Consider the following 24,893-nt stretch of genomic DNA (forward strand, 5'->3'; position numbering starts at 1 on the left):
TTACAATCAGGACAACCCTGCGAGGTAGGTTAGACTCTGAGAGGCACAGTGAACTACATGGCTGAGTGGGGATTTGAAGGGTCCTAGTCCAACGCTCTAACCCAAGCATCCCCAAACTGCGGCCCTCCAGATGTTTTGGCCTACAACTCCCATGATCCCTAGCTAACAGGACCAGTGGTCAGGGATGATGGGAATTGTAGTCCAAAACATCTGGAGGGCCGAAGTTTGGGGATGCCTGCTCTAACCACTACACTACACGGGTCGCTGCCAGGAGACTACATGGGGGTGGCACCTCTTGCCACGGGAACTCTCTGTCCCTGACCATGTTCCACACTGGCTAGACACCCCGAGGTGCCACAGGCGCCCCATCTCTGTTTCGACCCCTCCTGTTTATACTTGTCTCTGGCTTTGCACCCTTGAACTCAGCACCACGCTTACGGGGCACCCTTTTTACGCCGAAAGCATCCCCGGGGAGACGAACTGCTTTTGCAAAAGGGGTGTGCAAAGATTTGCAAAACACAAAAAAGCGCAGCAGCTCGTTCCGGAGCGTTAGCGATAAATCCGGCTTAGCCTTGCTGCCCGCAGCTTTCTGTTTCTTCCTCCTCTCTCGTTTCTTTAAAAAGTCCTTAAAGGCTCCTGTGGCCTGGGAGGCGGAAGGAACAGCAGCAGCAGGAGGAGGAGTCATAAAAGTGTTTGAACTGCGGGAAGTGGCTCCACCTTCATTTAAAGAGAGAAGTAGGGGAGGCTGCCCAGCACAGCCGCCGCCTTGTCTGCCTCTGCCCCCAGCCCGCCCCACCGAGAGAGACACGCAAGCAGATGAGTGGGGCTCCGCGCGCTCCCCTTTGTCTCTAGCGAGCATCATGCTGGCTTCCAGCGGCCCCAGCATGGGCCAGACCTGCGGCCTGGTGCTCATCTTCTCGCTGCTCCTGCAGTCCATATGCGTGGCTATTACTTTCCTCTATTTCTCAAACGAGCTGCAACAGGTCAGTGGAAAATTCGCGCGTGGGGAATCCGTGTTGGGGGTTCTTTTCCTCGGCCGCAGGAGGGCGGACCCTTGCAGCTTCCTCGCAGTGCAAGCCTATGGGTATATTTAGAAATATTGCAGAGGTCTCCTCGGGAGTAAACCCCGTTGAGTTCACTGGGGCATAGCTCCCTGGGAGTGCATGCAAAAAAAAAAAAATGCATGGTTTTTTCCTTCTTCATTTTGCAGCGTTGCCTTTACGCTCCCACGCGAGTTGCAACAGGTCGGGCTTGTTTATCAGGATTAAGCGCCGGATCGCTCCCGCGCCCAAACTTGCCTGCCTTTTTTCTTAGTTCCTTTGTTCGTAAAGCAAAAGGAAAGTTCTGCCATTAGGCGGAGAGGCGTGGTTAATTCGAGGGATCCCAGCTATCCTCTCACCAGGGTTACTTTGAAGTAAAACTAGGAAGGAAGAGGATAATAAAAACGGGGAAAATGCTTCAATTGCGGGTTTGTTTTGGTTTCTTCAAACTCATTTAACCGTTTGTTTCCTTGCCGCACAAAGAAAAACGGGGGACGTTTAGCAGGCAACGGGTTCCATTTACCTGAAAACAAAAGTTTGGCAGAGGTTAAGCCTATTTGCCTTAAAGTAAGTGCCACTGATTTTGGTGGGGCTTACTTGCAAGTAAAAGTGCATGGGGCGGCGGCGTGCTCGTTTTGCACCCCTGAGCGCGCGCGCGCGCGCTTATTTCCTAGGAAACGGAAATTGCACGTCTGCAACCCGATGCAACTTAACTCTCCAGTAATCCTGCTGCATTGAGGCTATAATGCTTCCGGCAGGATCGGGATCCCAGTGCTCTGCGAGTAAGTTCCTTGCGAGCAAGTTGCATTGGCCACAACGGGACTTGCTTCCGAGGAAACGAGGCAAAGGATTTGAATGCGAGATATATTACAAAAATTCCCCCCCCCCACCGCCACCAAATTAGGAAGTATATGTGGCGCTCTCGCTGGGCCTCCCTCCAACCCCACCCAGCTTGGCAAATGGCCAGGGATTTGGGCAACATCTGGAGCGGGGGTGGGTGGGGGACCTGTGGCCTTCCAGATGTTGTTTGACTCCAACCCCCAGCAATCCTCTATACTGGCCCATGGTCAAAGGATGATGGGAATTGTAGTCTAGCAAATAGGTCAAACTTTGCCCACTCCCGGCAGAGGGTCTTCTTTTCATTGTGTGGGTTGTGCGCATTCCAGACATGCAGCTCCCTCCCATAGCCCTGGCAGCCGGCCACTTTGGAGCTGCAGGAAAAGTTTTTTTGCATTTCGATTCTGCCTGTTGTGAAAACTCCCCTGACAAAATGCCAAAGGGGGGGACCATTGCTCACTTTTGGGGAAGGGGGTCCGACAGCTGTAGTCTTTGTTCTTGCCGGAATGGATGACCCCCCAGATGGCCAAGTGAAAAAGGAAAAAGAGGGGCTCTTCTACCTTAAACCATCAATGGCGAACCAGATGTTTTGGCACTCCAGCCCTCCCATCATCCCTCACCATTGGTTAAGCTGGCTGTAGCTGAAGCTGGAGAGGTGAAGAACAGCTGGCTATTCATGCTTTACAAAGGGGGACCTATTGTCCTAGCCAATGTGGCCAATGGCTAGGAATAGGGCTACAACTTCCTCACCCCTGGGTACACCACAAATGTTCCTTACCTCCCCAAGTTCTTGCTGTTGTTGAAAATGTGCTTTCAAACACTGCAAGGGGCAAATGGTTTGATGTGTGAGAGAGATCCTTAAATGGCTCCATAACCCTCTCTTAAAACAGAAAGGGCTCATCTCCCCCCCCCCTTTCGAAGCTCTTTCCCAAACACAGTGCTTTTGTTTTCAAATGCAGTGGCTAAACTCAACTGGCGTTTCAAGCTGTGACCAACAAGTCCCCCTGTTTTTGTTTTGCTTCCTTCTGTTAAAAAAGAGAAGAAAAACGTGGTCATAATTTTTTTGAGCTGGCGTAAACAAAAGGCTCATTGGAAAATAGAAGTCTTTGATTGCTTAATTCCCCTTGGTATCTCTGTTTATCTTTCCAAAGGAGATAAAGGGTTCTGTTTGCAGGATAACCTCTGTATGCCAGCCAGTTCTAAGGAAAACTCCTCTTTCTTCATTTGGCTCTGGAAATTACAAGTTGTTTTGATGAGCAGTTTTTCTGAGATCCTGCATGGAATGGCAGCCTGCTTTGTGCATTCCTTATCAAATAGCCCAGTTGTAACAGTACCTACAACCAACTTTGGTGGCAAGATCCTTGGAAGTTTGACTCCTCCCCTTTCCTTAAGAAAACAAAAAACATCCATCACAAAAAGAGAGTTTTAGAACTGGGTGGGGGACAACAGTGGTATTTTTCTTTGTTTTTTTCTTAGAAAGTAATTTTTCAACAAACATACAAACACAAATAACAGCAAACATTAAGCAAGAAATAACTGAGGATCTTCCCAGATTGATAGCACATTCCAAAAATAAGGCTGCGTGGTTTCTTACATTCTGAACTGGAGAAGATTTTGCATGTTTGTGTGTGTGTGTGTCATTTTTGTTACATAAAAAACAATGCAATAAAAATCTCTCTTAGTGGTTGTAATAAAAACAAATAAAATTGCCAAGCATCTCTCATTCGTAATACTGTACGCCTGAGTAGTACAAGCTCGTGTTGCAGTTGTAGCAACATCCCACCAAGTTACCTTTCCATATATAGTGAAAGAACCTCTGTCTGCTCATGCAAATCCAGCCCAGCCATCAGGACTCCTGAGCAAAGGTGGATTCTGATAATACTCACAGAGACTTAAGCGTAATCTTGGTCTGTGCAGTTGTGTACAGTCCAGAAGGGTTATTTAGGAACAAATAAATATCTGGATTTCCTGCATTGGCACGGGCAGGAGACTATAGAAGACCTTTGATTTCCACACCTGTGCTCTTCATACACAAGAGTTCTCATTGGTACAGAAGGCCGAACAACCTCTTGTGACCCCAAAGAGGGCCATTCACACCTCCACTTGCGTTTTTCTCTGTTCTCTCCACTTCCATGAACAGAAGTGCCCTTCTTATTAGGAAGAGGCATTCAGATACATCTTTACTGTTTTCCTAAAGCACCTGATAAACTACAACTCCCATCATCCCTGATCAATTACCCTGCTGTCTAGGGAGGGTGGAAGCCTTTGGGAATTTCAACCTGGCCTACCTGACAGGGTTGTTGTGAAGACAAATGAGACAAACCAGGGTTTGTCAGCCCTGAGCAACTAGGATCAAGTCCCAAGTTACCAATGTGATAAATGCTCTCTCTCTCTGACTAGCGTTGGGGCATAGCTTTATTACGATTTCTTGTTTGGGCACACAAGTGTTTTGCTCACATGGGCAAATCGCGAGCTATTCCTGGAGGGCTTGCAGAGGAGGGGTGCGCCTTACTGCTTTATTTATCTTGACTGGTCTTGCACTTTTTATATACCTGGGGCCTGCATTTCCCACTCAGAATTAACATCTCTCTCTACCATAGACTTAAGAAAGTCAGATTGACACACACTGCTCAAAGTGACTTGGATCGTTCCTGTCCATGCTTTGCTAGGGGGAGCGGAACTGCATGCAAGTCAGAGGACTGCTATTCTGTCGGCATGCAACCAAATTTGAGCTGGGAAGGGAGTCTCCAGCCACAATCTTGTTACATTGGGCTTTAGATGCAAAACTGGGATGTACTTGGTGGTGGTGCAAACAAATGCCTGGCAGAAAGAGGCAAGAGTGTATGGGTCATTATAAACCTGCAGACTAGCATTATTAAGCTTTGTGTAATAACCATGTGGCTTGGATTACTAATGGGTTTTCTGAGTGTGTGTCTTTGTAGGGAAATGTAGCCCTGTGGGAAAAGGGTGCCAATATTGCATCTGAGGCTCTGCAGAAGGGATATCTCCATGGTCCAAATACATTTCCAGCTGCTTTTCTGCTTGGGTGGTGGGGAGAATAGGGGGACTCACAAAGGTGGGAAAGGAAGTGCAACTTTGTAATGTCACCTGCGTTTTCCTTAAACAAGCAAACACCAACAACAGAAAACTGGACATAACAATGGGTTGCACTGAAGGGTTGTTGTTATATACTTCCATCTTCGAATCCCTGCTTTGCAATACAGTATAGGCTCAGAAATACTGGACTGCGTTGCAGGACTGCTGAGGAAGTTCTCTCACGCTCATGTTTACTTCTAACATTGGACCACACTGCAGGGGTGTTAAAAGCAATATACACTGAGCCCGAACCCCACTCCATTCTGCAATATGGGCATAATAGCAGCAGAAACTTTCTATTTTCACTGGAAGAAGGGTTAAAAACAAAACAAAACCACAAAACTTTTTTTTTAAAAAAAAATAAGTTTTTCCGCATGAAATAAGATGTTTTCCTGAATTGGAAAAAAGTCTTTGGTTCTACTTTCATTTTTGAGGGGTGGGGACACATGGCTGTGCGATCACAAATACAATCCTGGATTTTCCCATTCCCATTGTTTGGGCAGCTGTCACTTATACTGCAAAGGAGGGGAGAATGCATTTAAAGGAACCAGGAAGTCTTCCAAACAATAGAGTTATTAGCCTAGAGAGAGTTTTTGTTGGTTTGTTTTTAAGTCTTGTCTGTTTGACATCCTTTGGGAAAGGTGGGGAAGACCCCCTACTCCAGGAAAGTGCATAAGAGCAAACAGCCCAGAGTAAAAAAACAATGCACTTAAGAAGAAATTCCCCAGAGTCCTCCTTAAACCTCACTTTAGAAAAGAGGACAGATTTGTCAAACTGAAGTCACACATCGCTTCAAGGAGGTCTTTGGGTAGCATGCCTTAGTAGCATGAAACATTGCCTCTTTAATTTTTTGCCTCTTTAATTTTTACTGAGAGTTTTACAGTGAGACCTGGCATCTTGAGAACTTGTAGTGTTCCTTCTGAATGTTCAAAAACGCAACCCTTTAGTTAGTCTACAGCAGAGGTCAGCAACCTTTTTCAGCCGTGGGACCATGTGGTGGGCCAGACTATATATTTGGGGGGAGGGGGATGAACGAATTCTATGCCTCACAAATAACCCAGAGATGCATTTTAAATAAAAAGGACACATTCTACTCATGTAAAAACACGCTGATTCCCAGACCGTCCGCAGGCCGGATTGAGAAGGCGAATGGGCTGCATCCGGTCCCCAGGGCCTTAGGTTGCCTTGTTGTTGTTTAGTCGTTTAGTCGTGTCCGACTCTTCGTAATCCCATGGACCATAGCACGCCAGGCACTCCTGTCTTCCACTGCCTCCCGCAGTTTGGTCAAACTCATGTTTGTAGCTTCGAGAACACTGTCCAACCATCTCGTCCTCTGTCGTCCCCTTCTAGTGCCCTCAATCTTTCCCAACATCAGGGTCTTTTCCAAGGATTCTTCTCTTCTCATGAGGTGGCCAAAGTATTGGAGCCTCAGCTTCACGATCTGTCCTTCCAGTGAGCACTCAGGGCTGATTTCCTTCAGAATGGATAGGTTTGATATTCTTGCAGTCCATAGGTTGCCTACCCCTGGTCTATAGTGTTGGTACAGAAGAGCAGTTTCAGGGTAAAACTGGCAGAGAATTGTGCTTTTAATTGTGTCGCTCAGTGGTTCCCAATTAGCTAAGTACTGCAGACCCCCTATTTTTCCAAGAGCCAAGAACATGGACTGCGTACTTTTGAAAATTTAGCTAACTCTGGTAGACCACCAATTGGGAACCACTGGTATAGCGTATTAAACTGGTGGTGCAGACTCCCTGCAGGTCTCTGCTGAACCTTGATTGCACAATCTATTCCCCATGTGGTCTTTTATACAGCTTCCTGCCAGGGCTCTTAATACAAGCCTGCAGACAGGCTTTTCTCTTACACCAGGGTTGGCCAACGCGGTGCCCTCCAGGTGTGCTGCTATACTACAACTCCCATCTCCTTGACTATTAGCCATGAGACCAGGGTGGATAAAAATAAATGGTTTTTTTTTTTACAAAAATAAAAAAATCAGATTTTAAAAAAATTTAAATCAGATTTTTTTAAAATTTAAATTTGATTTTTAAAATAAAATGCCTTTGGAGGGAAAAGCTTTCTTAAGAAAGGTAGTTTTCTATTTAAGTTACATTATAATCCAAAGGCTATTAATCAAGAAATAAGGATTTAAGTTTTTCATGTGTACTAAAACTCAATCTAAGGTTTTAGCTTAACCACATCAGTTAACAAACATGGATACATATATATTGTTACTGTTTTAGTTAAATAAATTGTTTAAATTGTTTCTCTTTCCAATAAAGTACAGCAGAAAAGTTGTCCAAATATAAACAATTAACTTATTAAACCTCACAATAATTTCATAATTATCTGACAATAAATTTCTAATAGTATAACCAAATCAGTAATTTTTGATATAACTGTAAAAACTACTCTGAAAATTTATTATTCCAAAAATGAAACCTTCATCGGGGTTGTAAATACTGTATTAAGATTATACCAGCAAGAATGAGTCTTTCTGTTAAAAAAATGATTTTAATCAAGTCTTACTGACTAGTGATTTAAATCGATTTGATTAAAATCAAATCCAGCCTGCACAAGACTGATAGGAGTTGTACTCCCAACATCTTGAACCTTTGGCTTTCCAGATGTTCCTGAACTACAGTTCCCATCAACCCCAGCAAGCATGGCCAAGGATGATGGGAGCTGTGGTTTGGCACCATCTGGAGATTTTCCACATCTGTACTGGGGGTGGGGTAAGGGAGGAAGTGGTGGAATTGTGCTTGGAGGAGCAATACTAACAGCATAGAGCCAATTCCTTGTGCTTGAATGCAACACACACAATTGGTCTAAAAGTCTTGTACTGTTGTCCCTTTTCTAGGTCACTGCTCATCTTTTTTTCAAAGCGACTTCCTTGTGCACCTATTTACCCAGACATGTTGCTAGTATTGTCTGCTTTTAGCAGAAGCTAAACCTGACTACATAATTGTTCTGGAAACCGCAAGGCCCAGGTGTTGTCTCGCTGTAAACTCTTACCTGCTTCTTTGTAAATTTTCCGGCAATTTATGGTGCAATCCTGCAATCTTGCTGTTTCACAAGAAAACAAACTCATTGTGCCAGATTGTGCAATTGGTGGGAGGAGGAAGTCCAGGACAAGTGCCAGGATTGGTTCCTGAACACTCATGCAGTGTTTCAGATGCAGCATGGTAAGAGGACTTGATAGCTAAGGAGCAGATAGCCTTGAATAGAAGAAAGGAAACTGTTAGTGATAGACCAAGCTGCAAGTGTTGGTGCTGACCTTTAAAGCCCTAAATGGCCTCGGTCCAGTATACCTGAAGGAGCGTCTCCACTTCCATCATTCTGCCCGGACACTGAGGTCCAGCACCAAGGGCCTTCTGGCAGTTCCCTCGTTGCGAGAAGCCAAGTTGCAGGGAACTAGGCAGAGGGCCTTCTCGGTGGTGGCTCCTGCCCTGTGGAACGCCCTCCTAACAGATGTCAAAAAGGAAAACAACTACCAGACTTTTAGAAGACATCTGAAGGCAGCCCTGTTCAGGGAGGCTTTTAATGTTTATAATAGATTGTTGTGTTTTATTTTTCTGTTGGAAGCCGCCCAGAGTGGCTGGGGAAACCCCGCCAGATGGGCAGGGTATAAATAATAAATTATTATTATTATTATTATTATTATTATTATTATTATTATTATTTGACTTTAACTTGCTCTTCCCACTGTTCCCTCTTCCAATTCCTCTTGCTTGTTTTCCTTTTCTATCAGTTTTCATTTTTGGGGGGAGGGGGTGTGGATAGTTATTGCATTGTTCATAAAAAACTTAATCTAGACAATGGGAAAAAATTTTGGATAGTTTTTAAAAAATAAAATAAAATTCCAAAACCATCCAGGCAGAAGATCTGTTGTGGTTTTCCTGGCTAGATGCTTTTTCCTGGAGTCATATGAATCTGCCGGCTCGGCCACCCAGCCACCCACACACCATAACCTTAAATAAAGCTCCAGTTGTTGCCGAGAATGAAGCTCTCCCATGCAGAGCATTCTGGCTAATTGCAAGAGTCATCCATGTGGGCTGAAAAACCGCTCTGAAAGCGAAAACTCTTGAGACACAGCATAGCTACAGAATGTCGGACTTTCGACAGCATGTTGCGGGAGTTTCGGGGGAAAGAGAATTGCTAGGCGGGAGAACGGGGGAACTTTTTCTTCACTCTGAAGGCTGCATGATGTCATTGGCCGCTTTCCAAGTGGTGGCTGGGCAAGGGGGAAGTGGGTGAAATAAGTTTCTCTGTCTTGGCTGGTCACACTGGAGCTACAGAGGAGCCCAGAGGTTTCTACATACCCACAAATCTTGTTTCTCCATCTAGGCAAGCAAAGAGGCATCTCCACAGTTCCAGGGCACATTCTAGGTACTCAAAAGGAGGCTGTGGAGCAGCACTGGGGAGAAAAGGGGTCTGGAAGAGTCCTGAGGGCCACACACAGAGAGCAGTGTTCGAAATTCCCCAGGCGCGTTTTGCGACTGGCGTGGGTCCAATTGCAACCAAGTGAAGGTGTCTTGGTGCCGGGTTTGGCGACTGCTCTCCACAAAAGATGCTACTCTGTGCAATGGCTTGCCGGCTAATCCATGGAAATTTATTGTCACTGGGTCGTTTCAGTGTGTTGTAAGCCGCTTTGAGTTTTCCCCCTTTAAAATATAAAGCGGCAGAGAAATGAAATTTAATGACGACAACGATTTTCACCGATTAGCTTATATATATCCGAGTTTCTAAGCTTGGCGCTAGGCTTCACAGTTGATTATGGAGGCTCTCGCAGTGGAAGCGCAGGGCCGCCAATCAAAGTGCACCGCCATTCTATGGAAACGCTTCCCTCTGCCTTCCCGCAACCCACTGAATTTGGCTGCTTTCTGCGGTTGATCAAGTGCCACGTCATAGCTCTGGGCCACATCCTCGAAGGTTGAGGGGTTCTAAGAGCCTTGTTCAAAGGGGGTTTCCTGCAGGAAGGGGGAACAAAGAAAATGTCTCTTGACACCGGTAGCAGCTTCCTCCTTGCGGCCCCTTTGCAGGGCTCTCGGTGAAGGCATTACATGGAAGGGAAACTCTGGTCTAACGTATGAAAATGCTTTCCGCACCTTGTTTGCTGTGCGGAAGGGTGAAAATGCAGCCGTGTGAATCTGCTGAGTGGATTGGTTCTTCTGAGGTTTCTCTTTTGGGTCCCACCTCCCAAGAGGAAAATCGTGGATGAGTAACCAAGTTGGTTCCTTCTGGACAATTGCGTTCTGGAGAACACGAAAACTCTGCATGCAGCTTCTGGAACATTTTGGCTGGTCGTAGAGGCATTTTTTACCGAATGTGGATTTTGAGATTTCAAGTTTCGCTCCCAATGGGGTTGCGAAGAAAACAAATAAGCACTTGATTTTTTGGATGCTGCAAGAAAATGAAAAGGGAAGCCAGCCACAAATGATTTTAGTGTGTGTGTGTGTGTGTGTGTGTGTGTAGATCACATTCCTTGAACGAAATCACGGATCTCGTCGTATTTGATACCAGTCTTGGGATTTGGAAGCAGCAGGAGAAGCAAAGGACCTTAACCCATGCAAGTTTTTGTGCCTGATGGTGGAAGGGTTTGGAATGTGGAGATATCTTTATTACCTGGACCAAAGGAAGAGTGCGAGGCATGCTCTTCTCATTGGAGACATCCTGTTTTCTCTGCTTTTCCTTCTTTTTCCCCCCTCCAGGTTCCTCTGGCTTTTACCTTAAGCTGAGGAATGCAGAGATGCCCCAGGGGTAGAATGGTTTTGATGGGTCAGGAGGAGCGAGCTGGCCTGTGTGCTGATTTTTTCTTCACAGCTCTGTATTTTTCCTTGCCCAGCATTCATGCAACTTTCTGGCTCACAGTTTGTGAGAAACTACCCACCGGCAGAAAATGACGCTGAAAATTCCCCCACCCAGTCCGCCCTGGGGTGAAGCCAAGTCATAACAAACTGGGCTAGAAAGGAAATGGGCTTGGCTGCTATTTCTGGCTTAGTTCCATGACAGAGAAAGAAGTTTAAGCTTGGACAGAGCTTCAACTGGTTGACCGTGAGGGTTTTTGTTTGTTTGTTTGTTTGTTTGGCCACCCTGTGGTTTTTAAGGTACCTCCAAAGACCTGAGCTGTGCTTCAAAGCTTGCACAGAGCTCTTCCTGAATGCCTTCAAAACTTGTGCAGAATTCTCCATACAGAAGTGTAGAGTTGGAAGGGGCCTCAAGGGTCGTTTTGTCCAACCCCCTTGCAAGGCAGGAATCTTTCGTCCAATGTGAGGCTCAAACCCACGACCCTGAGATTTGAGACACAAAAAGAGAGAGAGATGCAAACTGCTGCAGAGTTTTGCTGGAAAGGAATGCAAAAAAAGGTCCAATTCTCTGAAAAAGGAAAGCAGAGGGCGGCGGCGTCCACTGAATGCATGAATGGGTACGTATCTATTGGTGGGAACCCAGAAGGGGTTGCACAGGGCAAAGAAAAGAGCCATGACGTGGTGTGATGGCAGTATTTATAGCAGGGACGGGGGAACCTGTGGTATTCCCAGTGTTAGTGGACTGCAACTCCCATCTTCCCACAGCTGATGGGAGTTGTAGTACTACAACAACATATAGAAGGCCACAGGCTCCCCATTCCCGGTTTATAACCTGAAGAAGGCTTTGTTTCCCTTCTCCCTGTGAATTGACAGGTCCTCAAGAGGTTCCAAATCATGCCAAAGGAAGAAGAATCTACTTCCGGTGGCTGGCAAGCTTCCCACACTGATTGCTTGGGTAGGTTAACTTCTAGGGGATAGTTTGGCCTTATGTTTGATGAAGAGGGAGGGAGGGAGCAAGCAGATGCGACTGGCAGAAGGGCTTGCTAAATGCTCCACCTTGTTTCACTTTTAGATAGTGGCCAACGAATGAAGGACACAGCGACAGGTGGAATGAAGAGCGAGCTGCTGCCAGGAAGACATCAACTTTCTTCCAACGCTGGATAAGCCCTCCTTCATCCAGTCTCCCAAAGGTCCAATATTAAAGTCCATAGTACTGCTTAATACTGTTTTCAGGGTGGGTGGAAGGTTTTTATTTTTTATTGTTTGGTGGTTCTCCCCTCCTTTCTCTGCTCCGATTAATAAAATGTTCATTGTATTTATTTTTAATGTGTCTGCTTTTGGTTTTCTTTGAGTTCCAGAATTTCCAGTGTTTTGCAAACATACTTTCATTTCATTTGGGATTCCCTGGGGCATTTGGTTAGTCACAAGAGTACACATAATCGGGTGGATCTTCGGCCTGATCCAGTTACAGGGCCCCCTCTTCGTTTCTTCACAATGGTGTGCGCCTCCGGTGATTTGAATCTGGGTTTCACTCCAGTTCTTCACACCACCTTCCGACATCTGCCAAGAGCAACGGGTTTTGTTTTTTTTGCAGATTTGAGAATCTTCCTTTCAGTGCTGAACTTTTGCACAGATCATTTTTACATCTTGCCCCCTTGTCCAGTGGTTCCCAAACTCTGCTCCACAAAGTCGTTGGAAAGAAAAATAAATAAATATGTGCCTTTGGTATAAGGGTGACGAAAGCATGACTGATTTCTCTCCTGAAAAGTGCTCCACAACACAAAAAGTTTGGGAGCCGCTGCCCTTGTCAATAGTTCCTGAAACCCACCTAATAGACCCCCTTGTTGGCTTAAGTTTACAGAGGCAACTTGGGGAGACAGTTCTTTATTTATACATTAGCCTCTTCCACGAGACTTTATTGCTGTTTTAGTCGCCATCCAAAGGTTTGTACACTCTTTCCCTTCCAACCACAGTTGCTCCACTCAGAGTCTTCCAACCTGCCTCTTCTCAGCTCCCTTACTGGCTTCAATCTTGTGGTCACATTCCTCCTAAACCTTCCTCTCCCTTTTTGCTGCCGCCTCTGCTTGGCTCTCCTCCTCCAACGCACCCTATCGCCTGGGACCTAGTCCGCCTCTTCAGACTGTACCTGCAGCCAAGCCAGGTCATCTGTGGCACAGTTGTGTTTACATCCAGCTGTGTTTGATCCCCTGAGGTGCAGCCGGCGGGGCTCTCCTTGGCTGCCTCTCAGCACAAGGATGCATAGCTCTGAGGTGCCACCAACCTCTGTTTACAAGTCCTCCACATCTATGAAATCCTTGATTGGAAAAAAGGGGTGGGGAATCCTAATCCTGAGGCCAGTGTATTGTAGTGGTTAAGAGCGGTAGACTCATAATCTGGGGAACCAGGTTCGCGTCTCCGCTCCTCCACATGCAGCTGCTGGGTGACCTTGGGCTAGTCATACTTTGAAGTCTCTCAGCCCCACCCACCTCACAGAGTGTTTGTTGTGGGGGAGGAAGGGAAAGGAGAATGTTAGCCGCTTTGAGACTCCTTTGGGTGGTGATAAAGCGGGATATTAAATCCAAACTCCTTCTTCTAATGAGCCACGCGGTAGAATCGAGCATGGATTCCTAAGGGGAACACAGTGGGGGATCTAGTCTTTAAAAAATCCAGTGACGTGCATATATTATTGAACAAATTTGCACAATTTATTCCACACTGTTGCTGTGCATCATTTATACTGGTTTTGCTCATCAGATGCGGGTGCATTTGCCCTCCATGGTGAGGATGGGGAGGAATCTCATTGGATGCGAACTGCAGTAGGTGCTCAGCAGTGCAATCTTACACATGTCTACTCAGGAGTAAGCGTCATTGAGTTTGTTGAATTGATTGTCCTAAGAAGATTCCATACACATCATAACTGAATATATGAACAGTCTATATCAGGACTGATGGTTTGTTCTACTCCTGTGCTGAGCTGTTTTCTGTCTCTTGTATTTTGAGCAATTCAAGAGTTGGGGCTCACTCACACCACTTTCCCCCCCTTTTTTTTAATTCATTTTATGACAACATAAACAAATATTGTCATAATTTGGAGAAATTGATCGCTGGAATCCACCGGACTTGAAGCTTTGCGCAGTGAAGGAAGCGAGTAGATCCACACTTTGCTTTTGCACCACACTGTCTACGTTCGGGGTTCACGCTTTAAAGCTCTGTGTCAGAGTCTCCCCGCTTTTATGTAGACCTGAAGGAGTGTCTCCACCTGCATCGTTCAGCCCAGACACTTGAGGGTCCAGCTCCGAAGGCCTTCTGGCGGTTCCCTCATTGCAAGAAGCCAAGTTGCAGGGAACCAGGCAGAGGGCCTTCTCTGTAGTGGCACCCACCCTCTTCAGATACCAAGAAGATGAACAACTACACAACTTTTAGAAGACCCCCGAAGGCAACCCCTTATAGCGAAGTTTTTAATATTTGGTATTTTATTACTTGTTTTTTTATTTTAAAAATGTGTTGGAAGCTGCCCAGAGGGCGGGGTATAATTTATTATTATTATTATTATTATTATTATTATTATTTACTATTATTAATTTTATTTTGCCACACCACTATCCCCAAGGAAACCTGCTCTTTAAAGCTGAATCTGGACAAATGGCAAATAAAGCTCTCCCCCTCACAGTACTTCTGTCGAGACAAACCTAGTCATTTTTCTGGATTGTTGAGGATCGCTACTTACTGCTTTGTGCTTAAAAATGTCTGCCAAACCAGCTAAATGGCAAACAGAAAGGAGAACAGAAAGGGCTTTGCTACCTCCCTCCCTCCCTCCAGAAGAAATTTCTGATGTTCACTTAACTGAAATATTGCACATCTCCCGACCTCTCTGGAGTTTTGCCCAATTGTCTTACACTTCCTTTTTTCTTCTTTTCCCAAACACAGCTTCGAGATTCTTACTCCAAGAACGGCTATGCTTGCCTTACCAGAGAAAACTTTTCCCTGGAAGACTTGGATGATACCAATTACAACGAAGAGGGCGACCCCTGCTGGCAGGTCAAGTTGCAGCTCTTACGGTTAATAAAAAAGGTACGTCTGTAATATCTGTGTCAAGTGAAATCAGAAAAAGAACTTTGCTACAAGAATCTTAGGGCTTGCAGTTTTTGTAGGTTGAGTACCTTAAACATCTGAAGGGTGTACTTAGATCTAAGGCACTCTTCCCCCAACCAGGTGCCCTCTAAATTGTCCAGACTACAAGTCCCACCTAGCATGGCCAACAGCCACAGATGATAGCAACCGTAGTCCAAAACCTTGGAGGGGGGTGGCGCCAGGTTGAGGAAGTACAGGTGGAACAAATAGCGTTTGACAGGGTTGCCAACTGACCAGGAAAAGAACAGCTGCCCTGTGTTCCTACGCCTTCAACAACAGCTTGATGATGCACAGGAATCGAACAGAGTGAATCTTTTTCATAGCAAGGAAATAAATATTATTACTTGCTATGTTAGCAGGCCATAAGTAATTATTAGAGGCCAAAGAGCAGGGGCTGATATAATAAATAGCAATACAGTGGTACCTCGGTTTATGAACACAATTGGTTCCAGAAGTCTGTTCATAAACTGAAGCGTTCATAAACTGACGCGAACTTTCCCATTGAAAGTAATGGAAAGTGGATTAATCTGTTCCAGACGGTCCACAGAGTACTTAAACTGAAGCGTTCATAAACTGAAGCAAACTTTCCCATTGAAAGTAATGGAAAGCGGATTAATCCGTTCCAGACAGGTCCGCGGAGTACTTAATCTGAAAATACTCAAACCGAAGCGTACTTAACCCGAAGCATGGGTGTAATTGGTTCCGGAAGTATGTTCATAAACTGAAGCGTTCATAAACTGAAGCGAACTTTCCCATTGAAAGTAATGGAAAGTGGATTAATCCATTCCAGATGGGTCCGTGGCGTTCGTAAACCGAAAATTCGTAAACCGAGGTGTTCATAAACCGAGGTTCCACTGTAGTAATAAATGCAACAAAAACTTGGAAACACTGTGTGTTTTATACAGGTAAATTTCCCATGCTGCCATAACGGGCTATGTCTGTGGGGCATACTTTCTATGGCAAAACTGGTTTTGCCTCCACTTAATGTATGAAATGGTTCTACCATTCCTATCCTATACCTGTATATGTCTACTCTGAAGCCCACACCATTGAGTTGAGATTTACTCCCAAGTAAGTGTGTATAGGATTGCAGCCTCGAGCATGATGTCACAGACAGTGCGCAAAGCCAGAGCAGATCCACAGGTGTCTCTTTTACGTCTAAGGCATACTGATTCTGCTTAAGTAAACCGGAACGTCTAGTCTTGCTTTAAAAGGTCTCTACTCTCCTGTAGAGCAGCCTCGAGTCCCCAGATGTTGTCAGACTACCAATTCCCACAATACCTGCTGACTAGGAAGGATGGCAGTTGTAGTCCAACAGTACCTGGGGACCGAAGCGTGAGAAAGGCTGCTGTAGAAAGGGACTTTATAGACAGGTTCACAAAGGCATCGAAAAGACGCACAGTTGAAAAGTCATAATGACAGCACAGTTAACATCACTTACGATGTTATTTGTTGCATTTGTACGTTGTGCAAATAGTTTTGCTCATAGCTTTGTGTTCGTATCTTGGAATCTTTTGACGAAGGGCAGTTAAGAAATAATTTTAAGCAAATGCATTTCTTAAATGAACAATGCCCACCGTGCCCAGCATTATTGACAAGAATCCTAGTTCCCCAAAAGGCTCACTGGTGACTCACAATCACCTTACAGAATGGAATTCCACCTTGCCCCTCCGCTAATTTACCAGGCTGGGGGAAAGCTAACTGATTGTATTTGCACTTGCAGATGATGGCCAGGAACCAAGCGGAAGTGGCAAGCTCCTCGGTCCAAGGTATTGATGCAGGCAACATATTTACTCACCGTATTGGGCTGGAGAACGGGGGTGGATATGAGCAGTAAATATGCTGGTGTTGCAGATGCCTGATGGCTAAATCCACTGGAAACTTGAATGTGTAGATTGTGGTGGAAGACAAGTCGTGTGTATGTGGGGGGGGGAAGTGCATCAGTAGAAAAGGCAAAGAATGTCATTGGGGAAGCACCATAGCTCTCTACTTCGAATGCAAAAGGTGTGTTGGAGGTTCAGTTGTGTAGCTACTACTATTATTAAACATTTTCTTGTTGTTGTTTGTTGTTGTAAACCACCAACAACAAATTATTTATACCCCACCCATCTGGCTGGGCTTCCTCAGCCACTCTGGGCAGCCCCAACAGAATATTAAAAACATGATAAAACAGAGACTGCGATCTACTCACAGAGTTAAAAACTGGCAGTGATCTACCCCCTTTTTTGGGATTCAGGTCAAAGTTGTTGAGCTTTTTTAGGAAGGAGGAGGGCCCATTTTGAGGGGGTTCGGGTCAAAGTTGTTGAGTTTTTTTCAGGGAGGAGGTAAAATGTTGAGCTTTTTTTAGGGGAGCCACAGTCGTTCAGCTTCTTTGGAGGGAGCCAATGATCTACCAGTGATCTACCGCAGACGTCCAGTGATCTACTGGTAGATCATGATCTACCTGTTGGACATGCCTGTGATAAAACATCAAACATTAAAAACTTCCCTAAAGAGGGCTGCCTTCAGATGTCTTCTAAAAGTCAGATAGCTGTTTGTTTCCTTGACATCTGAAGGGAGGGCGTTCCACAGGGCGGGTGCCACTACGAAGAAGGCCCTCTGCCTGGTTCCCTGTAACCTCGCTTCTCGCAGTGAGGGAACCGTCAGAAGGCCCTCAGAGCTGGACCTCAGTGTTTGGGCTGAATGATGGGGGTGGAGACGCTCCTTCAGGTATATAAAAGTACATGCCTTATCCCTTTGTTCAAGTCTTAGAGTCTTTTCTACAGATCAGTTCTATTTGCTATGAGACATTAGTACTGAATACAGTTATAAGGTCAGGAAGAAGTTGGGGGGGGAGAGGAGGGGTGGTGGCAAAATTTATATTTTTTGCTGTGTACTTGTGGGGTTTCGTGTCAGCATCAAATAGACGGGCTCTCTTTCTATTCACTTGTTACGTTTCATCTGTAGCGAGAGAGGTTGGTGGCCCAGGGTGGTATACGCAGAGTTGTATCCAAGTCAGAGGAGACCCACTGACGATGACAGACGTGACTAATTTAGGTCCATCCATTTCAATGAGTCTGTGCTTAGTTGGATACAACCCATAATGTTGGAAGGGGCCTGCACCGTCTAATCCAGTTGCCTGTTCTAACGCAAGGAAGCCAGGACTAAGACACCCTCAACAGATAGCTGTCTATCTCTCTGCCTGCAAAGCCCAACTGGTCCATTCACTTGCCATTCAGTAGCAGGAATGCTCAGCTGAAAATCTATAACTTGAGCCTGTTAGATCTAGTCCTGACCTCTGGGGTGGAAAAGACCCAGGTATTTGACTCCTCCAATGCAACAGCCTTCAAGGTATTTGAAGAGAGCTGCCATGTCCTCTTGACATGTTCTCCAGGCCATTCATGACCAGTTCATTCATCCTTCTCCTCCTACCTGGGTTTGTTTTCCATTTGGCTGACGGATGTTTCATTGCCTTCCTCTGACCCCGTTCCAGTTTTCCTCCATCAGGCCATAGCCGATGGGAAAGACCTGCTAAAGCTCTTGAAGAACTGCTGCCAGTCAAGAGTAGCCAGCACTGGGCTAAATGAACATAAAGTCTGGAGCACCAATGTACCTGACATGTGAAACTGCTTCAGGTGGAACCACAAGAGCCATCTATCTTCTAGCCCAAGCACCATCTGCCTTTGACTATTAGCTGTTGTCCAAGACCTGAGGCATAAATCTTTCCCCATTGGCTGCTTTTGTCCAGAGGGCTGCGTCCGATCTGGGTAGGGCTCGCCACCTGCTGCTCCCCTGGCGCCATACGACACCAGGCATGCCGTATGACACCAGGTGTTTCAGCTGCAAGCTGCAAAGGGAGAATGAGGACCACAGGCCATATGCAAATCCTGTCTCGCCTGCAGCAATGCTGTGGTTGCGATAGTAATTCAAGATTAAAATCCTGACCTTTCTTCCTCTTTCATCCAAGGCGATGCTTCTACTGTAGATTCTACGGCGAGTCAGAGTGTCGTCCCCAGAACGGCAGCTCACTTGACTGGAAGCCGAATTGGGAAAAGTGTTTGGAGCACACAGAGTAAGTCGCTATGTTATTCCGGCAAGAGTATGCTTCTATTTTTTTTACGACAATCAGCTTATGCATCTGCTAAATTAGGTAATAAAAGAAAAGCATTTGGATGTTGCTTTTAATGTGCGATTCTGCCGCTGTGTTAAATATTAAGTGGCTATTGTTTTAAATGACATTTTTTTATTTTGCTTAATCGTATTTATATATTATTATTGCTGCTGTTATTATGGTTACACAAGAGGTCTCCAAGTGACTTGCACCGTAGCTGAAACATAATTAAAAATGCATTACAATGTGACGCATTTATACAGAAACACGTGCAATTCATAAAAACACAAAAGCAAAACATAAGCCACTCTTGAGGGCTCTCTGAGCAGAACAGATAACCTCTATCTGGTGTGGGGAGAATCTTTGGCTCTCCAGATATTCAGCAACTACAGCTCCCTTCATCCGCTGTCATTGGCTATCGCTTGCTGGGGCTGAGCTGAACTGTCGTTCAGCAACAGAGATTCCCACACCAGTCCTATATGTTCTTAAGGTTGAACTCAGAATTTTCTGATTGGTTGATCCCTTTGTAGTTAAAATGGGCATCATCCACACACAAGAAAAGGGGCATCGTTGGCAAGCTTGGAGAAACTCCCCAGGATTTACAGGAGCAGATTTTCAGAAAGAAAACATAAGTGGTGGGAAAGTCTTGGGGAGAAAAAACAGCCCGATGCGAAGCATGTTCGGTGGCTACAGAGTGCTGTGTGTCTTGGTGGGGGATGAAATGGAATATCCTGGGAAAGGGCTGGCTGGAACACAGAACAAGAGCTCACTGTACATCGCAACACGTAGCTGCAGGTCCCACTTAGAGATGTAAAATTTCCGGAAATTTTGAAGCTCGAGGAAAAAACTCCAGTTTTTTTTCGGAAAAACTGGAATTTTCAGGAAATTTGGGGGGGGAAATGCTATATTAGCACTTCTTTTTTCTTTTCCAGATTGAAAGTCATTCTGTTACTTTAGAAACATAAAATATAACTATGGATAATTTTAATGGGCATAATATTATCACAACTAGCATATTAAAAATATAGTGTATCCAAACAATTATTACAGAATTTACTTTTAAAATAATATTTATTTGTATTTGTAACAAATGGAGCAACAATCTCCTGAACTGTTTACTAGCTTATGTGGAACAAAAAAAACCTCAACAAAACATTTTTTAAAAATCCAGAAGTAACAATTATTCATATTTCCTCTTCACAGTATTTTTTTAAAAAAACATTCTCATAAAAAGAAGGAAGTGGGACTAAGTTTCAGTGAATGGGAATGAAATTTAATCAGAATCATTTTCTGAGCTGTAATGATCTTCCAGTGCTTTGAGGCCTAGTGAAGAGGAACAGATCCAATGCATACCACACACATGCAAAAACAAAACTGAAACCTTTTTCTTTTCCGGTGACAACAGCACCTCCTAAAGGAAGAAATGTACCTTGTTCTTGCATTGGAGAGTTCAGTTTGTAACCTAGGACTTGCTTGTCCTCACAGAAATTAGAATAATCTGATACCATACGTATTTTTTAAAAAATGATTTATAAAATATTTGCACCCCTTATCTTAAAATATTTTATTCATCATGTTAAAATAAAACATTCCATTTTTTATTTCTTCAATTTTTCCAATTTTTCGGAAAAAAAACAAAAAAGGCTTCAGGAAAAAATTGGAAAAAACCTGTTTTTTTCCCGGGGTTTTCCCGGGCCTTCACATCTCTAGTCCCACTTGTATATTGCAGCAGCAATAAGCAACAACATACACCATCAAAATGAATGGTGAGCTGTATGTCTTTAGAAGCATTAGGGTGAGCAAAGAGACAAGATTGAAATAAAAAGTTGTCCAGAACTTGCAAAAGTACACATTTGCAATTAATTTATCATCGCTATCATTATTACTGTTAGCTGTTTATTTTGTACTTGAAAGGTCTGGAATTTGCTCTAGATTTTTTATTTTTTACACACCTAAAATACACGTTTTCCTTCTTTACCAACCCGCTGCAGATTCCTCGAGCAGAAGCCGTTTTGGAGTCAAAATCGGCACGTGGCAGACAGCCAGCAGGCCTCATTCTTTCCTCCACAATGTAGGCTTGTTGGACGGGGAGCTGATTATACTGCAAGCAGGCTACTACTACATTTACTCCCAAACGTATTTCCGGTTCCGTGAAGAGGAGGATGTCGAACGCCGTTCCGACCCTGATTCGGACAGCGTCAGGAATGCCAGGCAAATGGTTCAGTACATTTCCAAGCGCGTTGATACTTACCCAGACCCGATTCTGCTGATGAAAAGCGCAAGAACTAGCTGTTGGGCGAAAAGGGCAGAATACGGACTTTACTCTATCTACCAAGGGGGAGTGTTCCAGCTAAAGAGAAACGATCGGATTTTTGTCTCTATCAGTGATATGACGCTCGTGGACATGGATAAAGAAGCAAGTTTCTTTGGAGCCTTCCTGGTCTCTTAAAAAAAAGGGGGCGGGGGAGACAGACTGAATCGGACAAGAAAACGACCTGGCTTTGAACTGCACAAAGACAACACTGACTCTCCAGTTTTCTGCATGCAGAAATGGAGCCCCCGTGCAATCCTATTGGCAGATTAACTGCCAGCGAGAGCCTGAAGTTGCCAAGAAATAAAACAAACCTCATCTATCTGTCAATGTCTGTAAAGAAAGACCGGGTGCTAATGGCTGCCATGCCATGTATATGGAACTTGTAAGAAAGTGTATCCAGTTTCACTTTGGAAGAGGATAGGGCTGTACTAGCCCTGTCCCCTGAGAACGATATAGCCTGCAGAACCACTACATACAGTTCATTGCTCCTGCATGCTGGGAAACCACACGGAGCAAGGCGTGAGGTTCTTCCTGCACCACCAGATGACGGTTGTCCCTCTTGTGTAGCAGGTTGCGTTGGGTGGAGTGAGGTGGTGGCCTTTGGCAATGGGAACGTTCAGGAGTTGGATAAACAGTCGGTTGCCTCTGGCCAGGATATTTCCACTGCAAACCTTCCACAAGCAGGAGGAGCGGAGATACATATTGAGAACTGTCACGTGGAAGAGCCCTCCCAGGACTGGACCACTTCATACTGGAGTTCGGGGGGAGAGATAAGACTGGAAGGCTAAACTACTTGACATGTCAACATTGCACATGAATGTTTGGGAGGTGAGGCATTAAAATATGGGGTCTGTTTTACGCTGTCTGAAGAGGAACAGTCCCAGAAGGGCTACACCATGTGACATACCCATATTTGCTGTTCACCTCTTACCAATCATCTTATTGATAAAGTCTGCAAGAGAGCAAAATTTATGCTCTCTGATTATACACAAGATTGGGGAAATGACCCACATCGCAGGCTGCAAACTGTTGCCCACTTGTTGAATATTTCTCTTTAAAACCAGGCTACTCTGCCTTGGTACCCTGATTTTTTTTTATAAAAAAACCTTAAGCCCGTGTTAATATTTTTTTTAAAAAAACAATTAAGCAAATAAATAACATAGAAGTATTCACATGCACAGACCACTTCAATTCAGTCAAGCCTGAACACTGGAGATAAGGTTGCCTTTAACAGCATTTGAGCTGCACAGAAACCAGTTCCGATGTAGATGAGCATTCTGACTGATGAGGTTGACGCTAATTGCACAAAAACAGGGCCTAGTTTAAAAAAACAGCTGGTAAATCTCAACTGGAAGGTGTATCCAGTATGTGATGCAGAAGTGAGTAATCTTGTGTTTTTTCGCAGTGGCGGGGGAAGAGTGACATTTTTAAAGACTTGTGGCTTAGCTTGCATATGAACCAGGAATCCACGTTTAAACCAAACACTTGGAACAGTTCGATAGTAAGTCAACTTCAAACCATGGTTTATGAAGCTGGCTCATTGGGACTAGCCAGAGTTTGATTTGAACCACGGTTTCCTGGTTTTCACATAGCGATACGCCAGGAAATAGGGAGCACGTGGCCTCCTTTGTGTTGTTGCATTCCAATCTGGGGGTTGGACTGCGCATTCTCTATGCCCGCATTAATCCCAAATTCTTTTAAAAGTGAAAAGAGAAACTGCATGAGTTCTCCTGGCCATTCAGGAGGAGAAAGGCTTTGCTAAGTCGTCTTGAGGATTGTCTGCATGGCACTAAACTGCAGCAGGAGGAACTTGAGGTCCTCTGGATGCTGTCAAACCACAACTCCCATCATCGCAGACCACTGACAGACAGGGCTGATGGGAATTGTGAGTGTGATATTATCCATAAGGCCACAGTTTCCCCATCAGTGCACTAAACTGTGGTTTAGCGTTACATGCACAGCAAGCCCCAGCATCTCTAAAAAGGTGGCAACCACCTGTGGCATTTACCATTCTCAGGGAGATACTGTTGAAAAACAACATACATTTTGAGCCAGAGGGTGCTTTTGAGTGAGATACAAATACAGGAGTTAATGGTATTGAAGATGAGTAACACATTGCCTGCATTTTATCTTTTTCTTTAACTGGCGATTGGACTTTGGTTTTTCCCTGAAGGCCTCTCATATTCATTTGACGGGCTACAGGTGACCCTGCCATGCATCCCAGAAAAACACAGCTGTTTGCTTTTACAATTACTGCTCCGTGTTCTCAGAATTCCAGGATCACGAGAGGCGACGGGGGGGGGGGGTGTTTTATGACTAGATAGGTCAAAAGCTTCCCTCAGTTATTAAACACAAAACAGAATGCTCAATGAGTGTTTATTCCCAAGTAAGGCTGCATAGTGCTGGAGCCATATGTGAGCCTCTCTATCCCTCGGTCATATATGAATAAAAATAGTAAATTTTGTGCCTTGTGTCGGGGGCGTGTGGGTGTTAAGTCAGCCTCCAGCCTCCATATTGAAAGTGCATGTGTAGGGCCATTGGCTCACACAGTCTCACCCCCCGCCCTCTTGCACATTCAGGTGCCATCAGAGGGGCTTTGTGTGTGTCCTGATGTAGGCTCGTTGACTTCCATGCAAGGGGCAATCCTGATTGAGCCAGATTCTGCCCTCAGCCTGGAGGAACTTGAGGCCGGCACCTGTGTGCAAATGTGCGTGAGCGCCTTCTCAAGGCAGTGGAGTGGGCGGCTGGAGCGTGGCCACTGCGTGCAACAGGGTGGAGCTAAGCCTGCATGCCCCCCTCATGTATTCTTCCAACATGTTGAGAGGGGGGGTCTGTCACCGAGCCCCCTCCCAAGTATATGCACCCCGTTTGTAATGTTTCTTTTTATTTAGAATTTTGTATAAAACAAATCCAACATGCAGTTTTCTTAAGATGATTGTCAAATTTTGTAAATATTTTTTTATTAAAACAAAAATTTCTACAAAAGTGTGTCTTTTCATCATCATGCATCTGGGCCTATTATTTATTATTATCGTTATAATTATTACTAATCTTTTTACCCTTACAGATACTCAAGGCAGCCTACACATAAAAAATAAGAACTGCTAAAAACATAGGGAAAAAAACATTTTATATCTGTTTTAAAGCTGCCAGGGCAGGGAAGTCCTTTAAAGAAAACCAAAACCTATGGTTGCCCTAAAAAAGAAAGAAAGAAAGAAAGAAAGAAAGAAAGAAAGAAAGAAAGAAAGAAAGAAAGAAAGAGAAAGAAGTGAAGCATTTCATGACATGGAAGTAGACCGTTCAAAGTCGCCTTGTAATGGCCACAATTCAGATTTTGCTGTTTGACAGCTGCAGGAACAGGTTCAAAAAGCAGCAAGATCTCTTAGAGAGTTGCTAAAACAAGACCAATGAGATGACTGAAAAGGCTGCTGGGAAGAGCTCCCCATTGATAGATATACAGTGGAACCTTGGTTTACAAACACCTCGGTTTATGAATTTTCGGTTTACGAACGCCACGGACCCATCTGGAACGGATTAATTCGGTTTCCATTACTTTCAATGGGAAAGTTCGCTTCAGTTTATGA

General features: G+C 44.7%; 1 protein-coding gene across 1 annotated transcript; it reads left to right on the forward strand.

Annotated features, from left to right (window-relative positions):
• Positions 1-714: 714 nt before the first annotated feature.
• TNFSF10 (TNF superfamily member 10) lies at positions 715-22,772 on the forward strand. Its single transcript, XM_035133102.2, has 5 exons — positions 715-983; positions 14,702-14,845; positions 16,629-16,674; positions 18,852-18,956; positions 20,987-22,772. The coding sequence occupies exons 1-5, from the start codon at positions 861-863 to the stop codon at positions 21,442-21,444; spliced, it is 876 nt and encodes a 291-aa protein (XP_034988993.1). The 5' UTR covers positions 715-860; the 3' UTR covers positions 21,445-22,772.
• The last annotated feature ends 2,121 nt before the right edge of the window (positions 22,773-24,893 follow it).

Source organism: Zootoca vivipara, chromosome 5, assembly GCF_963506605.1.
Source record: "Zootoca vivipara chromosome 5, rZooViv1.1, whole genome shotgun sequence".
Taxonomy (NCBI): domain Eukaryota; kingdom Metazoa; phylum Chordata; class Lepidosauria; order Squamata; family Lacertidae; genus Zootoca; species Zootoca vivipara.